The sequence below is a fragment of the Leguminivora glycinivorella genome, chromosome 1 (assembly GCF_023078275.1).
Source record: "Leguminivora glycinivorella isolate SPB_JAAS2020 chromosome 1, LegGlyc_1.1, whole genome shotgun sequence".
Taxonomy (NCBI): domain Eukaryota; kingdom Metazoa; phylum Arthropoda; class Insecta; order Lepidoptera; family Tortricidae; genus Leguminivora; species Leguminivora glycinivorella.
The window spans coordinates 13,185,635-13,211,591 of record NC_062971.1 but is presented as its reverse complement, the minus strand read 5'-3'; the positions used below and the strand labels follow the sequence as shown (position 1 = coordinate 13,211,591).

The window sequence follows — 25,957 nt, the reverse complement described above, 5'->3', positions numbered from 1 at the left end:
CAACCACGGAACTGTATCCCGTCACTCTGTCTCTGATAACGTCTTTTGTTTGTGGACAATGCGCCGTGCGAGACGAAGGAGATAAAACAAAAAAAAACAGTTGAAGATAGCTATAGTATTTTATCACTTATCGCGCGACCATACTTGCCTGCCTGGAGTGCCTGGATTCATATACATACTATGGATTCCTAAAGGCAAACAATCCAGAGTTCAAAACTCGTAATTTGTCTACTAATGGTATTTTCTTGAGAAAATATGACACAAAATATGTCGGTCGGTCTCTGTTTTATGTTTTTGTTTTACATGTCTTGTCCTACCTCTTGCCCTCCCTTAGAGACCGTCCGCGCCGCTTGGCTGGCCACCCTACCTACCACAACTGGGTCGAGATATCGTTTTATTTCGTTTATTACGTAACACCTTACTCGCCTTACGGTACTGAGTTTGAAGCTCTACTATGCGTGAATTAGGAGTGATGAATGAATTCATAATTACTTCTCACATACGACGCAACGTACCGTATCTACGATGTCTACTTATGCTGATAGTTTCGCGCTAACGATATACTTTAGGAATGAAATTGTGGTTTTGCTATCTGTTATGTTCTATACTACTTACATAATGTTCGTTTTAATTACGATGATTATCGATGTACAAATTATGAAGCAATTCATATTCGAATACTAATGTTTTACGCTTTTTAGTGAGCGTTATCTACCGGTACCGATTTACTTATCCACGAATACGTTATAGGTAAATGACTCGGAAGAAATATGGGCTTCGAATTGGACACCAATGTCACCAAAGATATGTATTAGACGGAGGATTGAATTACAATATACATAAACTAAGCAGTAAATGGATGTAATATGGATTAGCCTCACTAATCTTATTAGTGTTATGTTGCATGTCATTACGATAACATTGTGCAACTAAAACGCTGCAATTTATCGTAATACTACGACTAACATACAAATTACACGAGGAACTCATTTATTACGGTACCTAGACTTAGGAAGCAAGCTTGTGAAATATATGTCATTATACTTATACTTAATAGGTACCAGTGTTCTTATTTAACTTTGTCTTTTGATCGTGGTCGTGTACATACTTTGCAGTCCATCTGTATCGATATAAATCTCCAAATATTTTCAGTAATTCAAAACTTATTCATTTGTGTAATTTGTGTTTATTCATGTGTTAAGCGATCTTATACATTGTTGAACATGAAACTAAGTACCCTGTTCTGAATGAGAAATCTGGGCATTTTACATGTACAACTTGTGCTGGATGTGTGTTTTTGTGCGTGTCCGTTTTGTGTAAACCCACCTACCTACATTAGGTGTTAATGGTGTTATAATGTAAACAATCATAATGATGTTAGCTTGTGAATTGTAGTACGAGTACTTGATGACAAAGACACGTTTGGTGTTTGAGAGGTGGCACAGAGGCATTATACCATCAACACTGAATTGCTGTCACAGAACCAATACCATAACCTTTAATTGTTTTAAAGTATTACATATAGCTAAATTTTAACGTTGCCTAGCCACGTCAAGAAAGGCTAGTTTCGTACAAAATCAACCTTTATGTAAAAAACAAGTTCCTGTTCAGTACTTTCTCCGAACTTTATCCGATTCTAGAAAGCGTTGCAATTGTCCACAATTACCTCTGACGGGCTAATGTTCGCCATCTGCCTGTCCGTGTGTCAGTCGTAGCCTAAACCTCCCTGTAAAATTAAAGGTATCCTTTCCCTTTACCTCTAAATTGCTCATGCGAACCTAGAATTGTACTTACTTATAAACTCGTTCTTTTGTTTCCTGTAAAGCTCTCAAACTGGGTAATTTAATCAAAAACTTTAAAGTCACGAGCATATGTGTAAGTTTAAGTATTTACCTACTGAAACTCTTATATATTTACGTAACTGCGATAAACAACAACTGGTTATATATCTTACGCTCAGATTATACCGTGATTGATTGTAAACAATTGAATACAATTGCATCGCGAATTATCAAATTATCTGCTCTCAGCTGCAGGGTGATTCTAGCAACACTACACCCACAGACATACAGTCAAACACACAGCACAGATAGATCACTTTCTCGGCAAATACTATGATTAGGCGCTGCGGGCTGCGCGAGCGCCGATCTCTGATAACATAGGACAACACTTTCACTGTGCGACGTAATTATGTGCTGTACTGGGAGTTCCTGTAAAATCTTACTGCTGCATATTTTTGCTGCTAATTGATTATTTTTATATCGCATAACAGAGTCGAGATTGTGACACGACGTCCTTAAGAAAGAGTGGCATGTCAAATCATACGTGTATAATTCTATGTGTTGTAGTGTTTTCTTATCTCGTAAAACTATTCAGATGAATGATAGTATCTTAAATTGTATCTTTTTGTAAATTACGAGTATATATTCTTGCAGCAGACCAAAAAATGTGTATGCATAATGTTGAATATGGAGGTTGATACAAAGGCTAATCTATCAGACCATACTAGAAATATGATTCATTTGATATAGAAATGGCGAAACATAGATTTCCAAACGGCATTAAAAAGTAGTAGACAATAAATCACCGTTCACCAGGTTACGTAGCTGCGCTGATCTATTACGAGTTTAATGCTCCGTTTAAGGACTAAGCTTCGAGCCCCGACCTTATTCGTTGTCGTACTGTGGTCCATGCAGAGATTGCAGAGGCTGTGGTCAATGATGTCATTTCAAATTGGGTACGATCGTTTCTAATATAATACGTATGTATTCTGGCGCGGTTTTTTGACAAAATTGTATGACTGTATTTATGCGTCTTTCAACTGACAAAGCTAGTCTGACAACTGACTATAGGTGTGACTGATATGTGTCAAAATTTAGTTTAATTTTTTTTAATTCTAAAATTAGGAACTGAGATTTTTTTACAACATAAATCTTGTACATTTGACATTGACATAGAGGTAAGTAGATTTAAAATGCTCAAAGATCTTTTGTGATGAACTACCTACACTGATTTCAAGGTGGTTTACAATGTACACTTGATTAATGAACGGCATCAAACCTCGGTATCAAACCTCTTCAATCAAGGTTTCCAAGTTCATTTGCAACAATGAAAAGCAGTAAAAACCACCCACACTCATTAGAACAAACATTTAATAGCGCATCTGCTATATGCAGATGTATGTTAATTTTTAATGGCCGATATCAAAGTGGCCATTCGGACGTGCCGCGCCGTTATATCTTTTGTTTAGAAAAGTGACAACACCCACTATCGGAACCTTTATTACTTAACCCATTCAAGTGTGATACTGATAAGATATGTGAATATGGGTGGTATAATTCTTGGCTATCTTTAATTGATTTTTTATTTTATTACTCATATAAATAATTGTGTAAATATTAAATTAATGTTTCTGCAACCTTTTTATCGAGTACTCACTAATATTGATAATACCTACTTACGCCGTGTCTTGCGACCGTCGCGCGATCGTCGCCGTCGCGTCTTATACTTCCATATCGATAAGGTTTGATTTCGTATGCGTCGCATCGCCGTCGCGCGACCATCGCGCGACCGTCGCCCACGCAAGCTACGGCGTTATACTTACCTGCCAAAAGTTTTGTATTAATTTAGTATTCTAGTATTAATTCTGTATAATCTAGGTAAAAGTTTAATAAATCTAAGGATACTATCTAATAGTCGATCTATTAAGTTAACGCCTACACACCATCGCCTTTCGTTCAGTTCTTGAACCATAGTGCAATTTATCCCGACAGCCATACATGGGGGTACAATCATAGAGCGGACCATATGGCATGAGGAACTATCCTGTTTTGCCGATATGATACAATCCTAGAGTTTTGCTCAACTTAACTGGCTTATGATTTAGGTATTATGAAGCTTGGAATGCTATTTTATTGTTTTTGTTGCTGTTGATACTGCATTCGAGAGTAGAGAGTTGCACGCACGTTATGACATACCTTAGGTACCTAATAACTAAGAGCGTTCTCGTATTTATTCGTATTCGTGTAATTAAATATTTGAGTTAATAATAGATAATTGAGTGCTAATTCTAAATACACCAAATTCCAAATAAACTACAGATTTTAGAGATAGATTTTTTTAGTATAAACGCAGGTACATACAAGTATTGGTGCACTTCACTTAGTCTAAACACAAAAAAACCGTCCCGATTAAATTGTATTCATTATAACTAATAACATAATTGTGAGCCTCTGTTGAGGTAAAGCATCCTTCTTAAAGCAATTACTACAATTACTAAACACGTAGGTGTTCTCATAGCACGGTTACTTTTCTTTCTAGATCCCAGATAATTATATGATAATGACTAGACGTCATATCGTATTTATGAATCAAAATGCTTGAAGGATTATTTGTGAGAGTTTTTTATTAGGGGTGTTCGTTCTTTGTGCAAATTACTGTGATCAAATAAGTTTGTTTTATAAATGTTTGTTTGAATAAATGATTGTTCTAAGTTACCATTTTGAAATAGGTAGCTTTTTTCATATTAGACTTCTTTTTAGGTCTCAATAATCTTATTTTTGATAAAACATATAAGTTATAAAAAATAGTCATAATATTAAAATACTGTAACGTGCGAGATAAAGAATATCTTTAATGTTTTTTCCATGTGCATATGATATTTCACCTACATATGTCTAAATTATTCAAGTCACATGTTAATTACTCAAGTCAAGTACAAATTACTATAGGAGACCCCAAGAGCGAAGTTTTAGTCACAGAAGATTAAACACAAACAAAAATCCAGTCTCTGTCAAAATCCATCATAACAATACGCTTAGAGCATATCAACATAATACATGTTTGAACTGCACTTTTCGGCCTTCAGTCTGCATCCCGTAAACGATCAATGATCATGTAGGCGTTATTGATTGATGGACTGACGGCTTGCATCAGTATCACTTTGTTTTACGATCAAGTGTAAACAATCTGTGCTCGTAATAAACATTGACGCGGTTGTCTACATTCGAACATTAGCAAAGGAATTTAAAAAAAATGTTAACTTCTGAAATATTGGTTTTAATTATTAAACTTTTACACCCAATATTGCATTACAGTGTTAATTAGCTATGTTAAGAATTCTTTGCAAAATGGCATTCAAACACAAAATTCCAATAAAAAACTTAAATGTGATGTTTGAGATTTGAGACAAATAAAAATGTGGCACGTTATTCTAAAATGTTTCGTACCATTTGTATAAAATAAATGGTCATTTGGGTTCACACCGACCGTACAGCAGATGATATCATTCACATAAATAACTGTTATATCTATTTGATGATATTACGAAACGAAACTCATCCATGATTAAAACTAAATGTAATACACCGGACACTAGAAAAAATACATTTGTAAAAGTTATCTATCAGGACGTAAAACCTGCATTGACAGAAATGCAGCCGGTATATACCCGTTTAATGACAATTCTTATCGCCCGCTCAATAAAAAAGATAGCTTTTCATCCTATATGCTCATCGCGTGGGTTCTGACGAATGATCTTCTTTGTGCCTTAACGTGCACATGTAATGTGTGGGTGCCGTTTCATAAGAACGGCTCACGCTTGACTTTTGTTTTATGAAAAATCACGACTTGTTATTGGGCAATTGATGTCACGTTTTTATGTCTTCGAGTGTACTTATTAGGTTTGTTTGTTTGCGTTTACATGACCGTGTGGGTTGTAAATTTTATCTTGCCATTAAACAATTTGGGATACTTTGAATTTTTACGCCGATGGTGTAATGTTAGATAGATTAAACAGTTTTGTCTGTTTTTACATACACTTGATAAACACAGGCAATCAATGTTCAATTGCCGGATAGTCCCATTTGTATCCCTAATTTCCTAATGCCTAATTCCCAGGATTGGTAAACAAGGAAATGACCCAATTTGACCATAGCTAAGATGGACATGTAAATCTTTTAATCACGCCAATCCAATATCCAATCACTTCTGATAATAGTCTATCTATATCATAATTAAACAAATGCTACAAAAAACCAAGAATACTATAAAACTGAGTTGGTAATCTTGAATACCTACCAAATTAATGATGTACTATTTTTAGAAATACTCAAAAACTTACTGGTTAAAGAACTATCAATTTCGGATCTAAAAAATCTAGATCAAATTCATAAACTGCCATGAAAATTAGAATACGCCTCCATATCTTAGGTAAAAGGCTGTCAAGCTTGGGTTTGCGCAGAAACGGGAGCCGTATGCGCAGTGTCGCGTTACAACCTGTCTTGAGACTAATTGGTAGGGCTGCCGATTCAATTAATTAAAAACATTAAATATCGATATACGTATCGAGATTAGATAGGAATAGTACTCGTATTGATTGATGCACCACATTTCCGCTTACTCGCAGCTTCAGCGAGAGATCTAAACACTGATACTTATATTAATGGTGGTTATTTCTTCTTGACGTCATAAATGTTCGCAGCTATTTTATTAAAATAAATTTGCCTGTAGGGGTAGAATCATTTCATTGACTTTAATCCTAGACAGTTTGAGTTGTTCCTCAACTACTTAATTACTATCATTGGAGGCATATTTATTAACTCACAACATTTCAGACAACATATGAGTTGCTCAGCCCTAGTAACATGTACATAGAGCATGTGTAGAGCCAGTTCTAAACAACGCATTGGAGCGAAACCATCTGTTTTAGCTTTACTGCACTCGGTGCGTCGAATTCCATATCCGTCGAATAATATATTTATTATTTGGATATCACATTCATTACGAGTAGGTGTATTTGTCGGTGTATGTGAATGGTGGTCAAAAATCTTGAGCATAACAATTCGATTCTATCATATCTAATCAATTATCAAATACACAGACAAAAGGTGTACTTATTGCTCTACTCGTAATTTCTATTTAGGTTCTTTTACAAATTAAGTACGGTACTTAATGATAATAAAATGTGGTGGATGGTAGGTTAGAACCCCGATTAAGTAAGACGCCATTTCGTCCTGTCGCCATCGTTGATAAGTCCGCTCTGGACGTCTGCGATACAACTATCTGCAAGTTAATTAAGATTTCTACTTTCCACCGCGTTTTACATTTTTATCAGACAACATTCGCAGACTAAGTCTTTTACTAGTTTTGAGGTAAAAGCTGTACACCTCAGTTCGAAAAAGGAAAGGTTTCATGATACGTCCGCTAGTATGCCGTCATACCTAGTTTATCAAATTCCCTAAATTTGGATTGACAAAACTACTTGTAATATAAAAAGTTAAATGTAAAAAGTTAAACGGAAAAAGAAACAGTTAAAACTATAAACTAACTACTAAATGATAAAGTGAAATATAAGGAGAAAACCAGCAACCTCCACAGTACGGGACAAACTCTATTAAGAAGATGATGTAAAATATTTATTTATGTTTAATCGATTACTTACTTAGGAGGGAAGGTTTTTTCTTCCATTTATTTCTCGTACGGCAGGATGAAAGCTATTTTTCAGTAAGGTAAACCACCAGAAAATGGAAGAAAATTGTTGAAAACCAAAACGTCTTTTACTTTTTTTTGTTTTTGTTACTAATATTTGATCCATAACGCTACATAGGTACGACGTTATTATAACTAGCCAAGATAGTTACATTCCATCCCTTTTTAGATTCCTGATCAGTAGACTACTTCCTATTTCAGATTTGTTTTTCATTTAATTACTAATCACTTACGACCATACCATATTCCTAATTTACCCATACATAGTGCATTCCTTATCTGGGTAATCTAATAATTACGGCGAAGTAACGTGCATAAGAAGAATTTCACGCTTCCACACAAAAAATATACGCTTTGGATATATTCATAGGAAAGTATAGGCATAATTAGTTCAATCTGTAATTACGTACCTTTACTATTCACATTAGCATAAGTAGGTATATGCAGGATATAGATCAGATTGAAATTAAAGAGATCTGGAAGGAAACCATTTTTTTAGATTTTCGTGAAAATACATATCGCCGTGTTTTATCAATTATTTATCCAGACAATAAAAACATCTTAGAATCCTAAAGTCCATTATCCGTCTTAAAATGGACTGTCATCGTAAATCATCTAGAATCTTCTAATGAATCACCGACAGGTTTCATGTGCCAACAAAGGTCAACCCAATCTACTTAAGTCATTTGTTTTAAACGGTGTAGGTATGTAGCTTCACGTCGCCTGTCCTCAGCTCTTCATATGCGTAGCAAAAAACCCGGGTGTCTTCCCAGCGCTTCCTGCCCGGCCGGTCCCTAGCCATCGCCAATTAAAGGTAGCGAGAAAGCCGACTCGGCCGACTGGTTGCATCTTAGGACTGACGAGTGGGTTCAATGAGTTTTTCTGGAGCATTTCTATGCAAACAGTACTTTCATGTTTAATGTGGTTGTTTTTTCGTACGCGGCGCAGGTAGCGTTCAAAAAGTAGGCGAGGCTAAGCGTGATAGCTAACCATTGCAACTTTTGAACTGAAGACTGGTTTTCTGGAAGTATGTATTGTTTTATGAAAATGTGAAAGCCTGAAGAATGTGTGTGTGTGAATGTGTTAAATAATGTTATGTGTTAAATAATGAATGTGTGTGTTTGAATGTGTTAAAAAATTAAATGTATGTGCGAGTTTTATTATTCGGAGAATACCTTGTCAAATACATAATGTTAGTCAGATCGTTTTGCTAAAATGAGAACAGATCTCTGGCAAGATAGAGCAGATTGCCGCTTACGCACTCATACGCAGGTTATTGTCCTGCGTCAGCTGCTGCGCCCATCTCTTTTATGGGCCTGATTAAAATGTGTATGGACTCAAATACTGTACAATCAAATGAATAATGGCTTTCTAATGGATTTAACTGGGAATTTAAAACCGCAGTAATCTAGCGAACAAAGAACTTTTACAAAGACAAAACATATTTGTGAAGGTGTAATAAAAGCCAGCCTTAATAACAAATTGTACTTATATTGAATATTTTCATACATAGAAATGGTAATTGAAATAGCAACAACTATTTCCAGGGTTTCTAACTTATCAGCCAATCTCGATATCGTTAAATACTCCCATGTTTTGCCTTTCATTGTATCATCGCAGCACAAAAGCAATCACTTTTTACCTAACCATTGTCCAATAGCGCGTACTAAAACAACCCTTATTGCCCGCATGTTTAGGTGGTCGTAAATGAGATTCATAGGCAATAGTAATCTTTTATAGAAATCAACACCATAAATTGTCAACTTGGAATGCGCTTGACAGTCGGTTGGTGGCAAAAAGCAGCTACGCAGCTTTGGCTCTGGAGTAATCAATGCTAGTTAGGTATGTCAATTGTTCGTTTTGCGAACATTTCTAGTCGTTTGTTTGCATTGTATTACTGGATTGTTTTCTTTACTTATGATTCTAACCAGCTTGCTATTAAATCATTGCTAACATCAATATTTTCAAGGTGCGTAGTTGAGTAACAAATTACACAGCGTATATATGTTTAGCCAAGGAAAAGTAACATCATAACGATATTATCTTTATGAGTCCATTACCTGCCCTACCTAATTGCGCCTAAGCATTACCTGCATACGTTTCATACATTTCGTTCCCACGTGGTACAAATTGCGACATAATCACGACATTATGTGACTGTGGTGTGGCTAGAGACAATACGACCCATGTTTCCCACTAGTTTAGGAACTATTAATTCAACAGCGGTAGCGATTTCATCTTTTAGTTGAATGGCACAATCACCATCGTTACTCGATCCAATTTCCAAGCCTATTCAAGTGTGACAGGAGTAAGTGTTACAGTCAGATGTCTGTCGATAGGTATTTAGTGGAAATTAAGTTATCCATTACAGCTTGAGCTTATCAGTAAGGCAATTCAGATACGCCCGCAACTTAAGTTTCTCTTAACACAACAAGTATTAAATAGAAAAGTGCTACGCAAGTACGCACTTGATGTGAGATTGAAGTCGGAAAAGTTTTCATAACCGGTACCTATTATGCCTGTCTTCTTATCTATAATGACAACCACAGTTCATGTTATAATCGTGATCTCTGCGTTGTCGGTCGCTCTCGCTTGTAACTCACACTGCCATGTAATAAACGTAAAGAATGCGCACGATTGGGCATTCGTGCAAAAATCCACGATTTACCTTCGGCTCGTGCTTGCCCGGCCACGTACGTTTTTTCGATGCTGCTATTACGTTCGTGCTTGCACTGCGGTTGGAACAACGTGTACAAATTTTCTTTTTCCACTAGTTCTTTTCTAGGACCGTTTTTCTTTTCATTATTGCTGTGTAATTTGCAGCAAAAATAATCATTAGATTTTGCAACGGGAGTATCGTTATAGGAAGTTTCTATCGATATTACTGCGATTATGATTGCGATATTACATTATTTAAAAAGAAATCAATTTTATACCATACCGAGAGAGAGATGTTGTATTTAGTTACTAGGGCAAATCCCACTTCAATGCTAAGAAACTGATTCGTGAAATTGATCGCACGAAGTTCACTTATGTAACGTGTGTATATGTGAGTGTGTTTAGTAAAACGTCTCAGTTTGTCGGTTACTATATATTAAGGCGAGATTTACTTGTATTTTTATATGAATAAACTGACAAAGCGGCTTTATAGCAATGATAGCAATCGACAAAGTGGGACGTTATCCCGTGCACACTCACATATGTTATTGAACTCCATCGGTTTTGCTATCATTTATCAATTCTTAACCTCAATTCAACTTACATATAAAGGCGGAAAATATTCATACTAATATTATAAATGGGAAATTGTGTGTGTCTGTTTGTTTGTCCGACTCTCACGGCAAAACGGAGCGACGAATTGACATGATTTTTTAAGTGGAGATAGTTCAAAGGATGGAGAGTGGAATAGACTACTTTTTGTCTCTTTGTAACGCGAGCGAAGCCGCGGGCAAAAGCTAGTATAAAATATAGGCATAAAGACTTCACATAGGTAATTTTTATTTTATTTTGCGCCTATTATGTGCACTAGCCAGAGTTATTCCATTTTAGAAATGGATTGACACTTTGACACGAAAGTTGACTGATATTTAACATATACGTTTAAAAAGTCTAAGAACAGTAACAAAAATACGTTAAGTAAAGCTGGCCAACGTCCAGGTAAACGATCAACAACTTCAACAAGTAAGGATAACTCAAGTTATCACTGTAGGTACTTAAAGATAAATTACATTAAACCAATCTATATAACCTTGTGACATCTAAATAGGACGAAACGAGGGCTCAGTAGCGTGATAGCAATATTTCAAGCTGTCAAGGAGCACCACATGCACAATCTCGCTTACAGAATAAGCGCCAGGATCCGGTAGAAAATAGACTATTACTCTAGCGAGGGAACGGCTGCGTGTGCGCACGAGCTGGCCTAAGTGGATCTTCGTGATACTGAAGATATTATATAACTCTGTATAAGTTAAATAAACTCTATGAAAAAGACGAACCTCGGAAACATCAAAAAATAGTACATTACGATACAAGTTCGTAAAAAAGGAAGTTCGAAACGACATTCCCTTCGGTCGTGTTTTAATTTATCGCCACTCGTTTCGAACTTCCTTTTTTACGCACTTGTAATGTACTATTTCGTTAGGATGACAAGACACTGTTGGTTAATACTCTGTTAAATAGCTACACTGATGAATAAGTTATAATTTCAACACTTAAAAAACATTGGTCAAATTTTCTATTGAGATTCTAAAAGAGGTAATACTGCGTAAAAATTTAACAAATCCTCTTTGTCAATCTACATACAAGTGAGATTAGATGGATAAAACATAAAACGTTAATACATGTCAAGTTTGTTCTTACAATATGTAACTAACCCAAAAAAGAAATCGCATGTCGCTTGTCGTGGTACGCACGCGTCAGAGGTCGGGTAATAGATTGACCTATGACGTCTTGACACTAGGCGTAGCTAAATTGAATACCTGCGGTAAAAGTTACGTTTGGAAGTCTAATACTCAAACTAATCAAGCCATGACTTTCAAATACGATGGAATTGGTCTTCGTGTTGACGAACGAGTTGAGTTGATTTCGATTTGAGAAAGAATTATTGCTTTTGAATATACTTGAGGAAACACCAATATTCATTCAAATTCAGGGCCGTTATATCAAGAAACCTTCAAGACTTTCAATAATCACAATATTCACAATGCGGAATTCCTAACAAATATTGGTCGTGTAAATACTAGTATACCGTCTAGATAACTTAGTAAGCATGAAGCTATCATCAGTCCACACATTTCCAGTCGTTTATAAACTAATTATAATTAGGGTACACTGCGTTGCATAAAATACGCAATTATTTCTATAGCTCTTCTTATACTGGTGCGATACCTGCCACACATAGTTCTATATCGTTCGCCACGGGGCGTTAGCGGTTTTCCAGTTGTCTACGCAACAGAATCACTAAATGCTAACGTAAATCTACTATTGTAACCAAATTAAATCACGTCGACTGCTTCCATTGATATATATTTGTTTATTTACCATTACACACCATTACATAATTAAATTACGCCCATTACATCTCGTGTTAAGAACCCGTCAGTTTCTATGCAAATTTCCGAAAGTGTGACAGCGAAAGTGAGCACGTGTAAGTTTTCACTTTCGTGATCCGCTGGTTTATCTGGCAGGTGTTATATTCTAATTTGACATTCACCTTGAAGGTTGACAGTCAATGTCGATATTGTCGATGTCTATCATGTTTGATTTGCGTCAATTAGTAGGGTTTAATAAACCCTGCACAATGTGGGTGGGTTAGCTTTTCTGTGGTATATCCAGCACCGTTCGTTGATGATATAAATAAATTATGTTAGTGTTGGTTTGGTACATTGAAATAGCTGCGGTGAATATGATTCCTATTTATGTTATAATCGAACTTATATTTAAAATATGGCGCTTATATAAGTCTGCGCAAAGTTAGCTTATAGATGGACACAAACTTTGTGTATATTTCAAGGCAATAATTAAAGTTTGAATTCACACTTGTCTCGGGCTCGTCTATTTGTACAAATTGACGCAACGTCTAAGAATCCCCTGTTCAGGCTGACTAACAGCAAACATACGTGACTAGTCTATAATTAAAAATGATCTTTATGTTTATTTAAACTTGACTTCTTAGACACTACATTTTTCGAGCCATTCAGCCATGATTACGCAGCAAAATGACCTAACAATTCGCTGAAGTTGTGCTTTACCTTTAATAAGATAGCAGAAATATATCATCAAAAGGAGCTTTTTCGGCCGTTAAGGTTAATAATAAATATCGTCACTACTTTAAAAAAACTTGTATCTCCGTCTGTCAATGAAAAGAAAATTGTAGTATGTATGGAATGCATATAGACTTACTGCGTTTTTACTTTAAGGAGCAGCGTGAGATACGAGATTTTTTCATAGTGACGATTTATGTCTTCGGTTAATGTATAAGTTAGGTAGGTACTTAAGAACTAAAACTACGGAAAATGATATTGTATATCGGGATTATTGTACGAACGAATGTTCGGGGTACATAATTTACGTATCTTAAATTGATTATACACGATGTAATTCAAACGGACGGAAAACCATTGCATTATTTGAAAATTAACTTCATCGGACGTCAAAAAAACAAGATTCCACTCAACTAATAATAAATTATGTTTGTCACCAGAGCGGGAAGACGACGGGTGCCCCTCCCGCTGTACGCAGAGGACGATGGGCACGATCTCAGCGACCTCGGCATCGGCACCTCCAGCACCAAGAGCAGCCTTAGCGAGGACTGCGACACACACAGCTTGGCTGTAAGTACTATAAGATAAGCAGAGCAAGCAAGATAAAGAAGACAATACTCGCGAGTCGCGACCACCTCGGAATAGGCAACTGCAGCATCTTGGCGTGCATCACGGTAACCAGAGTGGGCAGACGACGAATCTCTCCTTTTATTCCTCTATCACTTACGTGGAATATGATGGGCACTTGTATATTAGTGCTTACAGTGACCATAAACAGGCAAAGGCCCTCATGCTATAAGCAGGAGACGATGAGCACAACCTCAGCGACATAGCTTGCTTTTGACATAAGAAATTGTATACATTGACTTGTTTTCTATTAGGAATAACGTTAATTTAATATTTTATGGTTTTCAGAGCGATGGAATGGACTTGGACAAGAACCATTCAGACGTCGACAACTTGTCGAACTGCGATAACCGCAAGCTTGGCTCCAGCGCCAACGAATACGACACCTGCACGACCATGACTATCAGCTCCCCTGAACCGGAAGAGTACACTTATGAAGGAGCTATCGAAGGCTACAAGTCACGAATAATCTCCCAAACCAACAGCACTATCGTGAAAACTGTCGTTAACAATTCCAAAGAAAAGTCCCCAGATAAAATCAATGGTGACCTAAACAGAATCAGGACGACAGTCAGCAATAAAATAGAGGAAAAAGTTTCCTCGTTCCAAAGAGAGAGAGCTGACGAACGAAATAATAATCAGAAGAAAGACCTACCTAAGGTAGATATACATAAACGAAGAGAACAGTTCGAAAGAGAAAATTCACAAGAGTCACAAAACAAACCAAAATTACCTGATATTGTAAATAAAAAGTCAATTAAGGAAAGACTTTCTAGTTTAGAGAGGTTTACGGAAGAAACAAATATTCAAAAATCGTCGAGTGACCTGAACAAGTTACCTACAGAAGTTAAACCACTGAAAGAGCGGCTTTCCAACCTCGAAAAGGTGAAATCTGCATCAACAGAACCTGATAAGGCTAAAAGACTTTCAAATGGGGACCTCGGTAATGCAAAGTCTTTGAAAGAGCGTCTTTCGAGTCTCAAATCACAAACATCAGAAGAGGAAAAGATTACCAAAACGGAGGTTAAAGAAGTATCTATGAGTCTAAAAGAGCGCCTTTCATGCTTAGACGCAGCGAAAAACAAGGAAATACCTAAGATTTCGGTAGAAGAACAGACGCTGGTTACGGAAAAATCTGCAGCCAAAGAAGAAGAGTTAAATGGTAACCTCATACAAAACTCACTAAAAGCCAGTTTGACTGGCATAGAAAATCAAATGCAGAGTTTCTGTCGTTCTCTTGATAGTTTAGACATTAATGGTCAAACATCACCCAGCTCTTTCGAAAGAGTTCAGAGTTTTGAAGATTTTGATTGCGCTGATATGCAGAACAACACTGCCCACAGCGATATTGAAACAGAAGATAGTGGCATTCATACCGCAAAAGACTCTGCTCCGGCAGATGATATTGCAGACTTAACACAAGTAGCTTCTCCAATAGGAGAGCCGATGGTCGAAATATCCGAATATGAGTCCTCCAATGAAGATGGCACGATAGCATTGGAACCAATGAAAATTGAAGAACCTACGGAAATAATGTCTGAACCTGTTCAATCGATACCAGAAGACATTGTTATTGAAGAAATTGCACAAGAGGAAGCTCAGGATATCAGCAAAGCAGATTCTGATAGCGCAAGTAACTATCTTCAAGCGTTATCACAACCAGAAGAACTTAGCGTTACAGAAGAAGTGACGGAAATTCAGATGGATAAGGAAGATGAAGATACGCTTAAGAGTTTGGATAATCAGGATACTAGTGTAAGTTTGAATGAGCCGGTGTCCACGGGCTCGGAGGGTGAGACGGTGGTGTTCCAGGGCAAGATGACTATTCACCTTAACTTAAACGAAATATGTAACAAGAATACTGGTGCTGGGAATACTAACCTTAAGGAAACTAGCACTATTAATGAACTTACTAACCGCAAGAGCATGCCAATGGTAACTGTCTCTAATATCACTACTACTACTAACATTTCACCAAAGAATTCCATTAAAACGCTAAAAACATTAGCCGATAATCATACGCTTACTAACAATTCCACTAATGTAACGTGTACATCCGAATGCTCAGTTAAAGACTCTGTCAATCATGATCCATGTAATAACTCACGTAGTCAAACATTTAATGATAATAACATGAAATCCACTCGTGATGTTACAGCTAACATAGACGCCACGGTAAGTAGTTCGCAAGATCTTAACCCCTTCTGGCAGAAACGGACCAAACGCAACATCGAACCCAACCGACGAAAAACAATTTTGTTCATTAATAATAAAGTAGTTACGAAAACTGTACTTAATTCAAGTGATTGTAGTGCCAAAAACAATGCCTAAACGAGGCCTAGGTTTCAACAGTCCATTCATTTTCTCATAAATTGCTGTTGACGCAAGACTGATGAGAAATATACGAAATGGACTAAATTTGAGTAAATATGATCTCTTGATCTCGCACATAACCTATCCACATTCTATTAACTTAACAGTAATTAATTTTAATATCATCATAATATATTACTACCACTACACAACTCTAACTGCAAAACCGTAGTTATCATAATTAAGTGTCCAAAAATAATCATTTCATGTCTTAATTCCAATGTTATTAATTCATACCAGCAGACCAGTTCATTCATATTAAAATATAGATTAGACTTACTCTGCATACAGGGTTATATTTTAGTACCCATTTTGCCATCATGTATAATATATTCCTATTTATATATAAATACACCATTTTAGCGTAGACCCACTAGTTTCAATTTAGTTTATTTATTCTTAAACGTGATATTTGTAAATTCATTATCAAAAATATATGTTACACTGTTATGTATGAGTTTTATTTGTTTTATATCCTCATACTTGCTCATTGAACATTTAGAAAGAAAATCAGGACACGGCACTAGAGCATTATCATTAATGATATCATTGGCAAACAAGGTCGTTATCTTGTGATCATGACTTGTACACGTTAGTCTGATAAGAGCGGCCGGAGAGAGCTCATAGGTTACTTAGCTTTTAATTGCATCAGCTTGGGTGATGGGAAGGTAAGCCTATATAGTATGTAGTTTCGCTTCATTAACATCATTTGCGCTGCATGCTATTCTACTGTTTTCATTCTTGCATGGGAGTTTTCTGAATGTGTCATTACTGCGTAAATAATTTAATAACTTAGAATATTTTTGTTGATTATAAAATAAGGTATTTGTTTTTAATATTCGTTCTATAATACTATTCTTAATAAACAAATGTTTCGTGGTTTAGTTTCTGCTTTTTGGGATTTTTTTTTGTCTAAATATTAGAAATGCCAATTTTTTATGTCTCATTTGTTTATATAAATATGTGAAACCTTTCAGGTAATCGATGCATTAGAACTGGCCTTCCAAGAGCTGGACTCTGAAGACAGTTGCGTCAATAACAGCACCATGGAAGACTCAGTAAAAGAACCAAAACACACAGAAGCTAAGACAAACGATGTCCTAGACTTTACAGAGAAGTCAGTCACGCCGTTATATGAGAACATGGATATATTCTTCCAAAATTCTGTACATGATGGAGCAGCTTTCCCGCTAGATTTGCCTACCAATGTTATGGAGCCGCCTAAGGAGAAGCCACCTCCACCGCCTACAGAAGATGACGAACTTCTTGGCAATGTAAGTAAATAGACGTTGACCTAGTTAAACCCACTTTTTCATGGCTCTGTAAACACTAAACAGTGAGATAAGCAAAACACAACTTATTTAATCATGATAACTAAGATGTAAAATTCTGGTGTTTATTTTACAAAGTACTTCTGGTGCGTGTTTAAATGAATCTAATTTTGGTTCATCTACGGCTCATGCATACATTTATGTATACTTTAGGTTGTAGAGTACTTAATACAGATTTGTACGACTAATTTCAGGGTAACTTCAAACACACAAGTTCTGCGCGTAGAATAAAGAAGGAAATCCGCAACAAACGTACCAGCTTCCTCGGCATCGAAGGGCAAGTGGACGACTACCTGGACGCCGACCTCTCCGCGCCCCGGCCCGACATCACCTCCTTCCTCCAGGAGGAGACAAAGATCGAGAAACTTCTCTACAAGAGGACGCTGTCTCATGATAATGCTAAGTTGAGAGACAGCAGAGACTCTGGAGTGGACGTGGACCGAGGACCGTCGGCGGAAGCGTGGTACAAACAGTCGTCGCCGGAAACATCGAATCCGCACAGCAGACAGAACAGTGAGGTGTGTATCTTTTATCTAATGTATAACGTTTTTTTAAGGAAGTACTAATATATATTGCTAATGTTTTACTTCGTTTAGTGTGATGTAGTTGATTACGTCTAGTATGCCTACCTACTTATTAATGTTAAATATTTCTAGGTCAAATTTAATTCTAGGTTCTAGTTAATTAAGTTCAGCCTTTGGTTATGATAAAAACTTTTTGGCGACACTTGCAAAACAATACAACTCTGTCCCTAGTTTAATGGGTTTACAAATGGCTCCTTCTTGTAGGTATTAGTTAAATGTTACAAGCTTCTATGAAAAGATATATTTCTAATGTTGATATCTATGCCTATTTCAGCCATACACTAACGTAACGGTAACATCAGATGAAGAGGAAGCCTCAAAGAAATCAGAAAATTTCGCTTCAAACTTGACCTCCAAACTGACGGACCTGGCACAGCCTGACATCGACAGCCTGGACAAGAAGCTACAGGAACAACAGGTAAACCCATAGGAAGCCTAGCTAATGGATTAAAGGTAACTTAGGCAATTACATAGAGGACAAAAATTATCAATTAGATACTAAAGAACCTTTTAAACTACAATCCACAGTAGGAGTTAAGCTGCTTTGGAGGGCTTGACTACTGTGAGATTGCCTGTGTAGTAATGGCTAGGTTAGAAAAAGAGTACATGTTTGAGTCCAGTAAAGGGTGAACCCTCTTGAATATTAATCTGTGGAATGTAATGTCATATTAACGTTATCGACGTGATAAATCAAAGAGGCTATGCAGAACTTATAGGTTGTGTCGATAGACATCTAATATTGTAATAAGTGCTCCAATGTTCTTTCTAGAGTAGGATGCCACAAGGTGCTATCTTGGGTCCAACTACCTATAATTTCGAAGTACAAAATATTTCTGTATGTAGTTTATTAGATATTCTTATTTATTTTTCTTAGTAGTTATGCTATTTGAAAGATGTTTTCTCTTACATATATTATTGGAATGTTAGTCAAGAGTAGATCTCGTAGTGGTTTAGATTATATTTTGGGGAAATATTGAAGTCTGTCTCATATAATTTTCAATATCTAGTGATTCTAGAAAATCTAGTTCTAATGAGCACTGTAAACTTTAAGCACTGTAGTGTTCTTTTATTAACCGATTTTTGCTAAGTGCTTTGAATGTGATCGTAGATTAATAATTAAGGTTGGCATTATACCACTTGAATATAACTTTATACTTGGGTAACGACTTTATAATATCTGTGATTCAAAGTCTGTAGCAAAAATTGTGTAATGTGCACTATTATTTTATATTACTACATTATTATGGTAATTGGTACATTCTATGTAAAGCTGCCAAACTAACAAAACCTGCTTTTCTAATGCTTTTATTGTATTTAAAACACAATTATTTATGTATCGAAGATGATTTTGCTCGTTATGTATTGTAGGAAAGTAGTTTTGGTTAGTAGAAGTATGTTATTTTAGCGATTAAATAAAAAATATTTATATTACTATATGACTGCCTTTTATTTGCAATTATTACGCACCTTTGTAGAATATGTAGTATACAATGCATGGTAATCTGTACTTGCGCTATCTTTCCTGCTATACGACATATTTTACTTCATTTCAAATCCATTACATAATCATTACCAAAACATTTGACATTGGAATCATACTCAATTAATACTTCGTGTTAACTTATTAATAATTGTATCTAACATTTATGATTCCATAAGATGAGTGTCTGACATTTTGTGTAAATAACTTTAACAAGATGGCCGCCCTTGCAGGGACGCACTAACGAGGATTGGCCTGACGGGCACGACGATGCTCACACAAAGGTGACTGACATGTTTTACACTAAAAACTTACACTCGCACATTCGGTTTCATACATACATGAAATTGTTTCATTCATTCACTTTTTTCTTATTTAATAAATCCATTAAAGCTTGTCTCTTGTGAGCTAAACTGCTCGGACATCTACTATTAATTTATCTATGAATATTTGTAAAATAGCAAATTGTTAGTAATTGTGTTTGTAATATTCAGGTCTTCTATAAACCGATGAGTTAAATAATTGAAATATCTAATTTCTATGAATAGGTTTTTAATTAAAGTAACCATTAAAGTATTTTAAGGCATAAAATGAAGATAATTATTAAATGATGAAGGACAGACGCTTTAAAATAATACAATTTTGATAGTTTAGATTATGCAGACGAGTTACTTTTAGTTTTTCATCGAGATGCAGTGTTAATGCGTGTTATTTCCTGTATCTTAGAATAAAGTGTATCTACAGAGGCACGATTCTTATCATATAATACGTTATTATACGGTGAGGTAGATAACTAAATGCTCAAAAAACATCTGTCAATCACGAACTAGTGGTAACAAAAGTGTATGTTTACCGAAATATTTAAAACTTTAACACAATGCACGCTAATTTAAGCCTTGCACTAAACTACTAAACAAAAGAGACTACAAAACTAATATAAAATTCCAAACTAGGAGGTTCTGCGTTTTGAACGAGAACTTTTGCAATTGGAACAAGAAGAGTTAAGGAGACAGCGGGACAATTTGATGAGGGATCAGACAAGGATCATCCAGAAGTCAGTTCAGGATGTGTCCGAGAAACCACCTCTAAGGAAGGCTGCTAGTGAAAATCATCGACACTCCATGCCCAACTTACTGGTTAACGAATCTTATACTCCTGTGGAGCCACAGCCAGAGGTGAAATACGATGATAGTATAAAACGGAAGCCCTTTGTGTCCGAGGAGCATATACAGAGGCATTTTGGTGTAGAAGAGAGTCGGAAGGTGTTGTATGAAGACACCAGGGAAGATGTAAGGAGACGGCCGCCGCAGCCTGTTCTACCGCCGAAGCCACGGAGTCGAGAGTCCATCGAACGGGAGATTACTATGAGGTATGTCATAAAATATTACACGATACCTAATACCAAATCATTTTATCAATAATTTATTAAACAACATGCTTCTTACGAGGTGTTGTTAGGTTTACTATAATTATTTAGGTAGGTACTTTAAGAATGAACTAGATATACATTTGTAAATAAATAATTCCAGGAGTAGCAGAGTGCCTTCAGCGGTGGAATACGCCAACGTGGAGCGCACGGCGCATGTGCAGCTGCGATCCAAGCCTGCGCCGGCGCCCGCTCCGGTGATGCCTAATGGCAACTACCATCCTATGACTCGACATACCTTACAGGTGAGAATAACTTCGACATTATTTTACTCGCGAGTAATCCCTGTGAACTCGAACGTAAAAGTAATGGAGTACAAATGAACTGAAATAAAACCGTATACGTATAGTTAGAGACAGTCTTCGTCGAGTTATTTGTTGAATAAAACGTTTTTAAAGTGGTGAGTATATTTTGGAGAAGAGTAGAAACTGTAAAGCTCCTCTCGGATTTATTTGGAGATATTGATCTATTCTTAAATATATTTTCTATTTCAGGCACTGAGCGCAGCGCCAACTCCTAAACTGATCTCCGGGAATGAATGGCTGGCGCAGCGTGCGCGTAAACCAGCGGGGTATAACTACAACCAGCACTGGCTCATACAGGTTCGTATATCGATAATTTGTGAGCAATGTGATAACAGCTATGATACAGGGGAAAGAAGAACGTAAAACAGCAACGCTAGAGCCAACAACTCGATCTACTCTCTAGCGACGAATGAAAAGAGCAGTCAGTTGTTGCCTGAGAAATCAAGATGCAATTTGCTAGTTTAGTTCGATGTTATGTGATGTCATATGAAAGAGCGAATAGAAACTTTGAAATAGATTCTTGAACATAGACTTCTGTTTAGGACATAATATTATCAGGATATTGAACTCTATTCAAATTTTCCAATACATTTATTTTGAATATTAATACCATACGTGTTATTTCCAGGAGGCAGAACAGAGGCGTATCGACGAGCAGCGCAGCAAGCTACGCGCCGCGCAGAGGCACTCCTACCATCAAGACATGCCCGCTTCGGCGCTGCTTAACATGCATCACATCAGTACAAGGTACTACGACCTACGACGTCATACTGCTTTTCTATTGTCAGTTTATTGTACCAACATTGTGTGATCACAAATTAACTAAATTGTACTTTACAAATACGTCTGAGAGGTACTAACCTGCGACACATACCTATGTATAGTCGCACATTCGCTTAAAAAATTTGCTATGTCAATCACCTGAGAGCGTGCCAGAGACGCTGCCAAAGGTAGAATGCATTCGACGTGACGAAAAATAGTAGATGATGATAATCGCTTCGGAAAATTGCCAATTTTGTTCTCATAAAAATAGACTCATCTGGTATAGTACCGCATAATGAACTGATTCATTCTAGTACTAATAAATAAACCTAAAAAATTGCCATGTAACTTGAAGCAACGTCTATATAACAATGACGTTTCCTTTCAGCCAACAACACTTGCCACAAGAATACAAGCGGCTAATACGCGCCGACACGGAGCGGCCCGCCGTGCCGCCGCCCGTCCGGCCCGAGCCGCCGCTCCGCACCGGCTCCTCGCCGCGGGAACTGCGACCGGACATCCGAGACCAGGCTCGCACGCACACCTCGCCCAACGCCAAGACCTCGCCTAGGATAGAAAGCTTGGAGAAGAGGGAAGCGAAGAGCGAGCCCAGAGAAGATAAGCTGCTCAGCGTTAGCGGGAGAAGAAAGTGCTCGCATTGTGGAGAGGAATTAGGTATTTAAGTCCCGTTGCAATAAATTGCAGTTTGTAACTTTTAATCGAGTATTTTTTTAAACGGTACACGTGGAGTTCGTTCGTTCCCTAGTGGTTTCAGCTGCTTTAATAAAAAATGCACTTGTTGCAGGTCGCGGGGCCGCCATGATAATCGAATCGCTGTCGCTGTGCTACCACGTGTGGTGCTTCACGTGCGCCGTGTGCGGCGCCGCGCTCGGCGACGGCCGCGCGGGCGCCGACGTGCGCGTGCGCGCGCGCCGCCTGCACTGCCACCACTGCTACAGCGGCGACGATGGACGCAAGTACAGCGCCGTTTAGTGCACACTATTACGGAATGCTACGAATACGTGCTTGCTACAGCAGAAACGGTTGCATGTTCAGCGCCGTTTACACACATCGCGCTGTCGAATGCTACGTAACAGCTCAGTTACAGCATATCGGTTACAAGTACAGCGCCGTTTAGTGCACACTTGTTGCCTGCTACGTTTCTGCAACAGCGGCAACGATGGACGCAAGTACAGCGCCGTTTAGTGCACACTATTACGGAATGCTACGAATACGTGGTTGTTACAGCAGAAACGGTTGCATGTTCAGCGCCGTTTACACACATCGCGCTGTCGACTGCTATGTAACAGCTCAGCTACAGCAGATCGGTTACAAGTACAGCGCCGTCAGCGCCGTTTAGTGCACACTTGTTGCCTGCTACGTTTCTGCAACAGCGGCAACGACTGCAAGCATCGCGGTCTAGTGGTTCCACTGCAACGGTTACTGGTGACTCCACACTGACGTCTCTCGAGCGTTGGCGCCATATCAACTCACTATTGTGGGGGATTTTACGTGTACGTGGATAGGACTATATGAATTCGACATCATTGTTTGAATTTAGACCTTGACTGAACTTTCTCAATTTATTGGTTCATTTACTACGCACTGTTCTTTGAAGTACCTACTTAAAGTAGAAATCCGTTTGGCTCGATCATTCGGCTTATAAGAGTATATTTATTAATCAAATGGTCGAATCACGTATAGCTCTGTGTGTTTAAATTCTAAGTACGGATAAGAACACATAGTAAATTATCCCTTCAAAATGAAAATGTACCTGAGCTTATTGTAGTCATATTGAAATCTTCGTTTGTTTTTATTTCAAATTGCAGTTTAGAGCTGTACTACTACATAATGTATGAGACAGACGAAGATGAAACAGATTATGGCGATTTCGGTACGATTTAGGTTCAAGGGCTACAAATATAGCCATATAAAGCTTTTTGTGTAGCAGTATCATTCAAGTTTGCAACTCTACTGTATAGAAATATACCTTTGTTAGTAGAGAGACGAACTTGATTAGGATAACTATTTTTATATGGAAATGAAGTGGCAGGAGCATATGGCACAGTGACGACGGCTTGAGGCCCGTCGCTGTTTGTCGACTTTTCTGTTCGTATTCACCTCCAAAACGTCTCGGCGACTCAGCTAGCTTCTGAGTCCGCTATGCACGCTTTTGTATTTTATCCACATTATAGTACACCTTGCACATGGGTTTGGTTTGTTATGATCTTGTAATAAATCTTAATGCAATTATAATAACGAGAAATGTAGATTGTGATTGTTGAATGTATGAGTTTAGTCTTCATATATGATGCCAATATCAGTAATTCATTGTTATCTAAAAAGTATTGTAGAATAAAATTATGGTTTTAGATGTTGAAGTTTGAAGGTGTTTTCGTCATGGGATCATGTCATGTTAGACAAAATGTACCTACGAGCGAACAGCCGGCCGTACACCAAAAAGTGATTCGCGTTATTGCAATAAATAAAGCACTCGTTAGAAAGAGGCTAACAGCCACAACAATAAGCGATGATCTTGGCAGCTTTGTAATTTTGCACTTTTTTTACGTTTCTGACTTTTTGTGCCATGTCAAGTTTTTTTTTTGTTTGATTATATCAAGGACCTAACACGCTACTTATATGTTAATAAACACAGGTCATGAGTATAGGTTTGCACATAATATACTTATCGAGTTATTTCATTTTAAATGGCACATGTCTTGCGAATGAGGCCTGAATGTAGATACGCCTTTTTACGCAATGCATTACTGTTAAAAAGAACAACAAAGTAAATTGTAATATTTTGTAAATAGATTTAATTTATGTCTTAGAATATGTTACAGGTTAGCTTTAATAGGTAGTATTTTAGTGTAAAAGAGACATTTAATCCAAATATGTGTATGATTTAATATTTTGTATAGAAAAATCTATAATGATTATTTGTACTTCTCCACACCTTAACATCTAATTGTGATTTTGTTTTAAACTGTACCTACTCTTTGAATACTGTCCAGGTTATTAGAATTTTCAACTCTAATGCGTATATTTTTAATAAGTACATGATGGTGAGAAGCTCCAAACTGTGTAACAATAAATATTTCTGGTTTAACATTTGTTTTATTTTACATGGTTATACCTCTTAACGCTTTACCAGGCTTAGGGAGATAAAATTTCCCACATTAGGTACCTATTTATGAATTTTATGATACATAATATTCAATAAGTAAAACTGCCACGAGTTTGACATGTTTGAATTGTCACCCTGGTAAAGAATTTAATTATAAATATTGGAGGACACCTTACACAAATTGACTTTGCTCTACTAGGCAACGATACATGTACTTATATAAGGTCCTAATTTATTAGATGCAGATATTTTTACAGCTGATAGTACTCGGTCTCTGGAGTATATTAAACCGTGAAACATTATAGCTTTTACGATGTTTTTTTGGAGAAAACGGAAAAACAAATTTGCTACGTAAAAACACCCTGTTTATGTGATTATTAAATGAAAACTCATTGAACAGATTCTAGTACCTCTTTTACGTACCACTTAACTGTAACTGGCCACTTCAATGACATGTGCAGTTTTCCCGCCGAACCTTTACGACATTTACAACAAACAATTGTTGACATGACAGACAGTGTTATTATGACATGTGATAATGCACATGATGATTTTTTTAGACGAAATTATAATTAATTTTTTTGTTAGGAAAATGAAATCAAAAAAGTTACATGAAAAGATTTCTTAATTTATATTTAAAGTTAATTATTTTAACGTAAAGTATCATGTGTTAAAATATCTGCAACTAATAA

The 25,957-nt window shown here is 36.9% G+C and overlaps 1 protein-coding gene across 4 annotated transcripts in view; it reads left to right on the top strand.

Moving 5' to 3' along the window:
- LOC125227825 (LIM domain only protein 7) overlaps positions 1-25,247 on the top strand; it is a 152,376-nt gene extending 127,129 nt beyond the window's left edge. For 2 of the 4 annotated variants that reach the window (XM_048132192.1, XM_048132200.1), the window contains 12 exons: positions 13,691-13,820; positions 14,166-15,812; positions 17,228-17,524; positions 17,776-18,099; positions 18,440-18,583; positions 19,879-19,929; positions 20,599-21,014; positions 21,175-21,316; positions 21,566-21,673; positions 22,005-22,123; positions 22,527-22,813; positions 22,944-25,247. In XM_048132192.1, the coding sequence (XP_047988149.1) occupies positions 13,691-13,820; positions 14,166-15,812; positions 17,228-17,524; positions 17,776-18,099; positions 18,440-18,583; positions 19,879-19,929; positions 20,599-21,014; positions 21,175-21,316; positions 21,566-21,673; positions 22,005-22,123; positions 22,527-22,813; positions 22,944-23,131 (3,853 nt within the window). In that variant the 3' untranslated portion in view covers positions 23,132-25,247. The remainder of the gene's footprint in view (positions 1-13,690; positions 13,821-14,165; positions 15,813-17,227; positions 17,525-17,775; positions 18,100-18,439; positions 18,584-19,878; positions 19,930-20,598; positions 21,015-21,174; positions 21,317-21,565; positions 21,674-22,004; positions 22,124-22,526; positions 22,814-22,943) is intronic. The other 2 variants (XM_048132216.1, XM_048132208.1) reach the window with 2 other exon arrangements.
- The last annotated feature ends 710 nt before the right edge of the window (positions 25,248-25,957 follow it).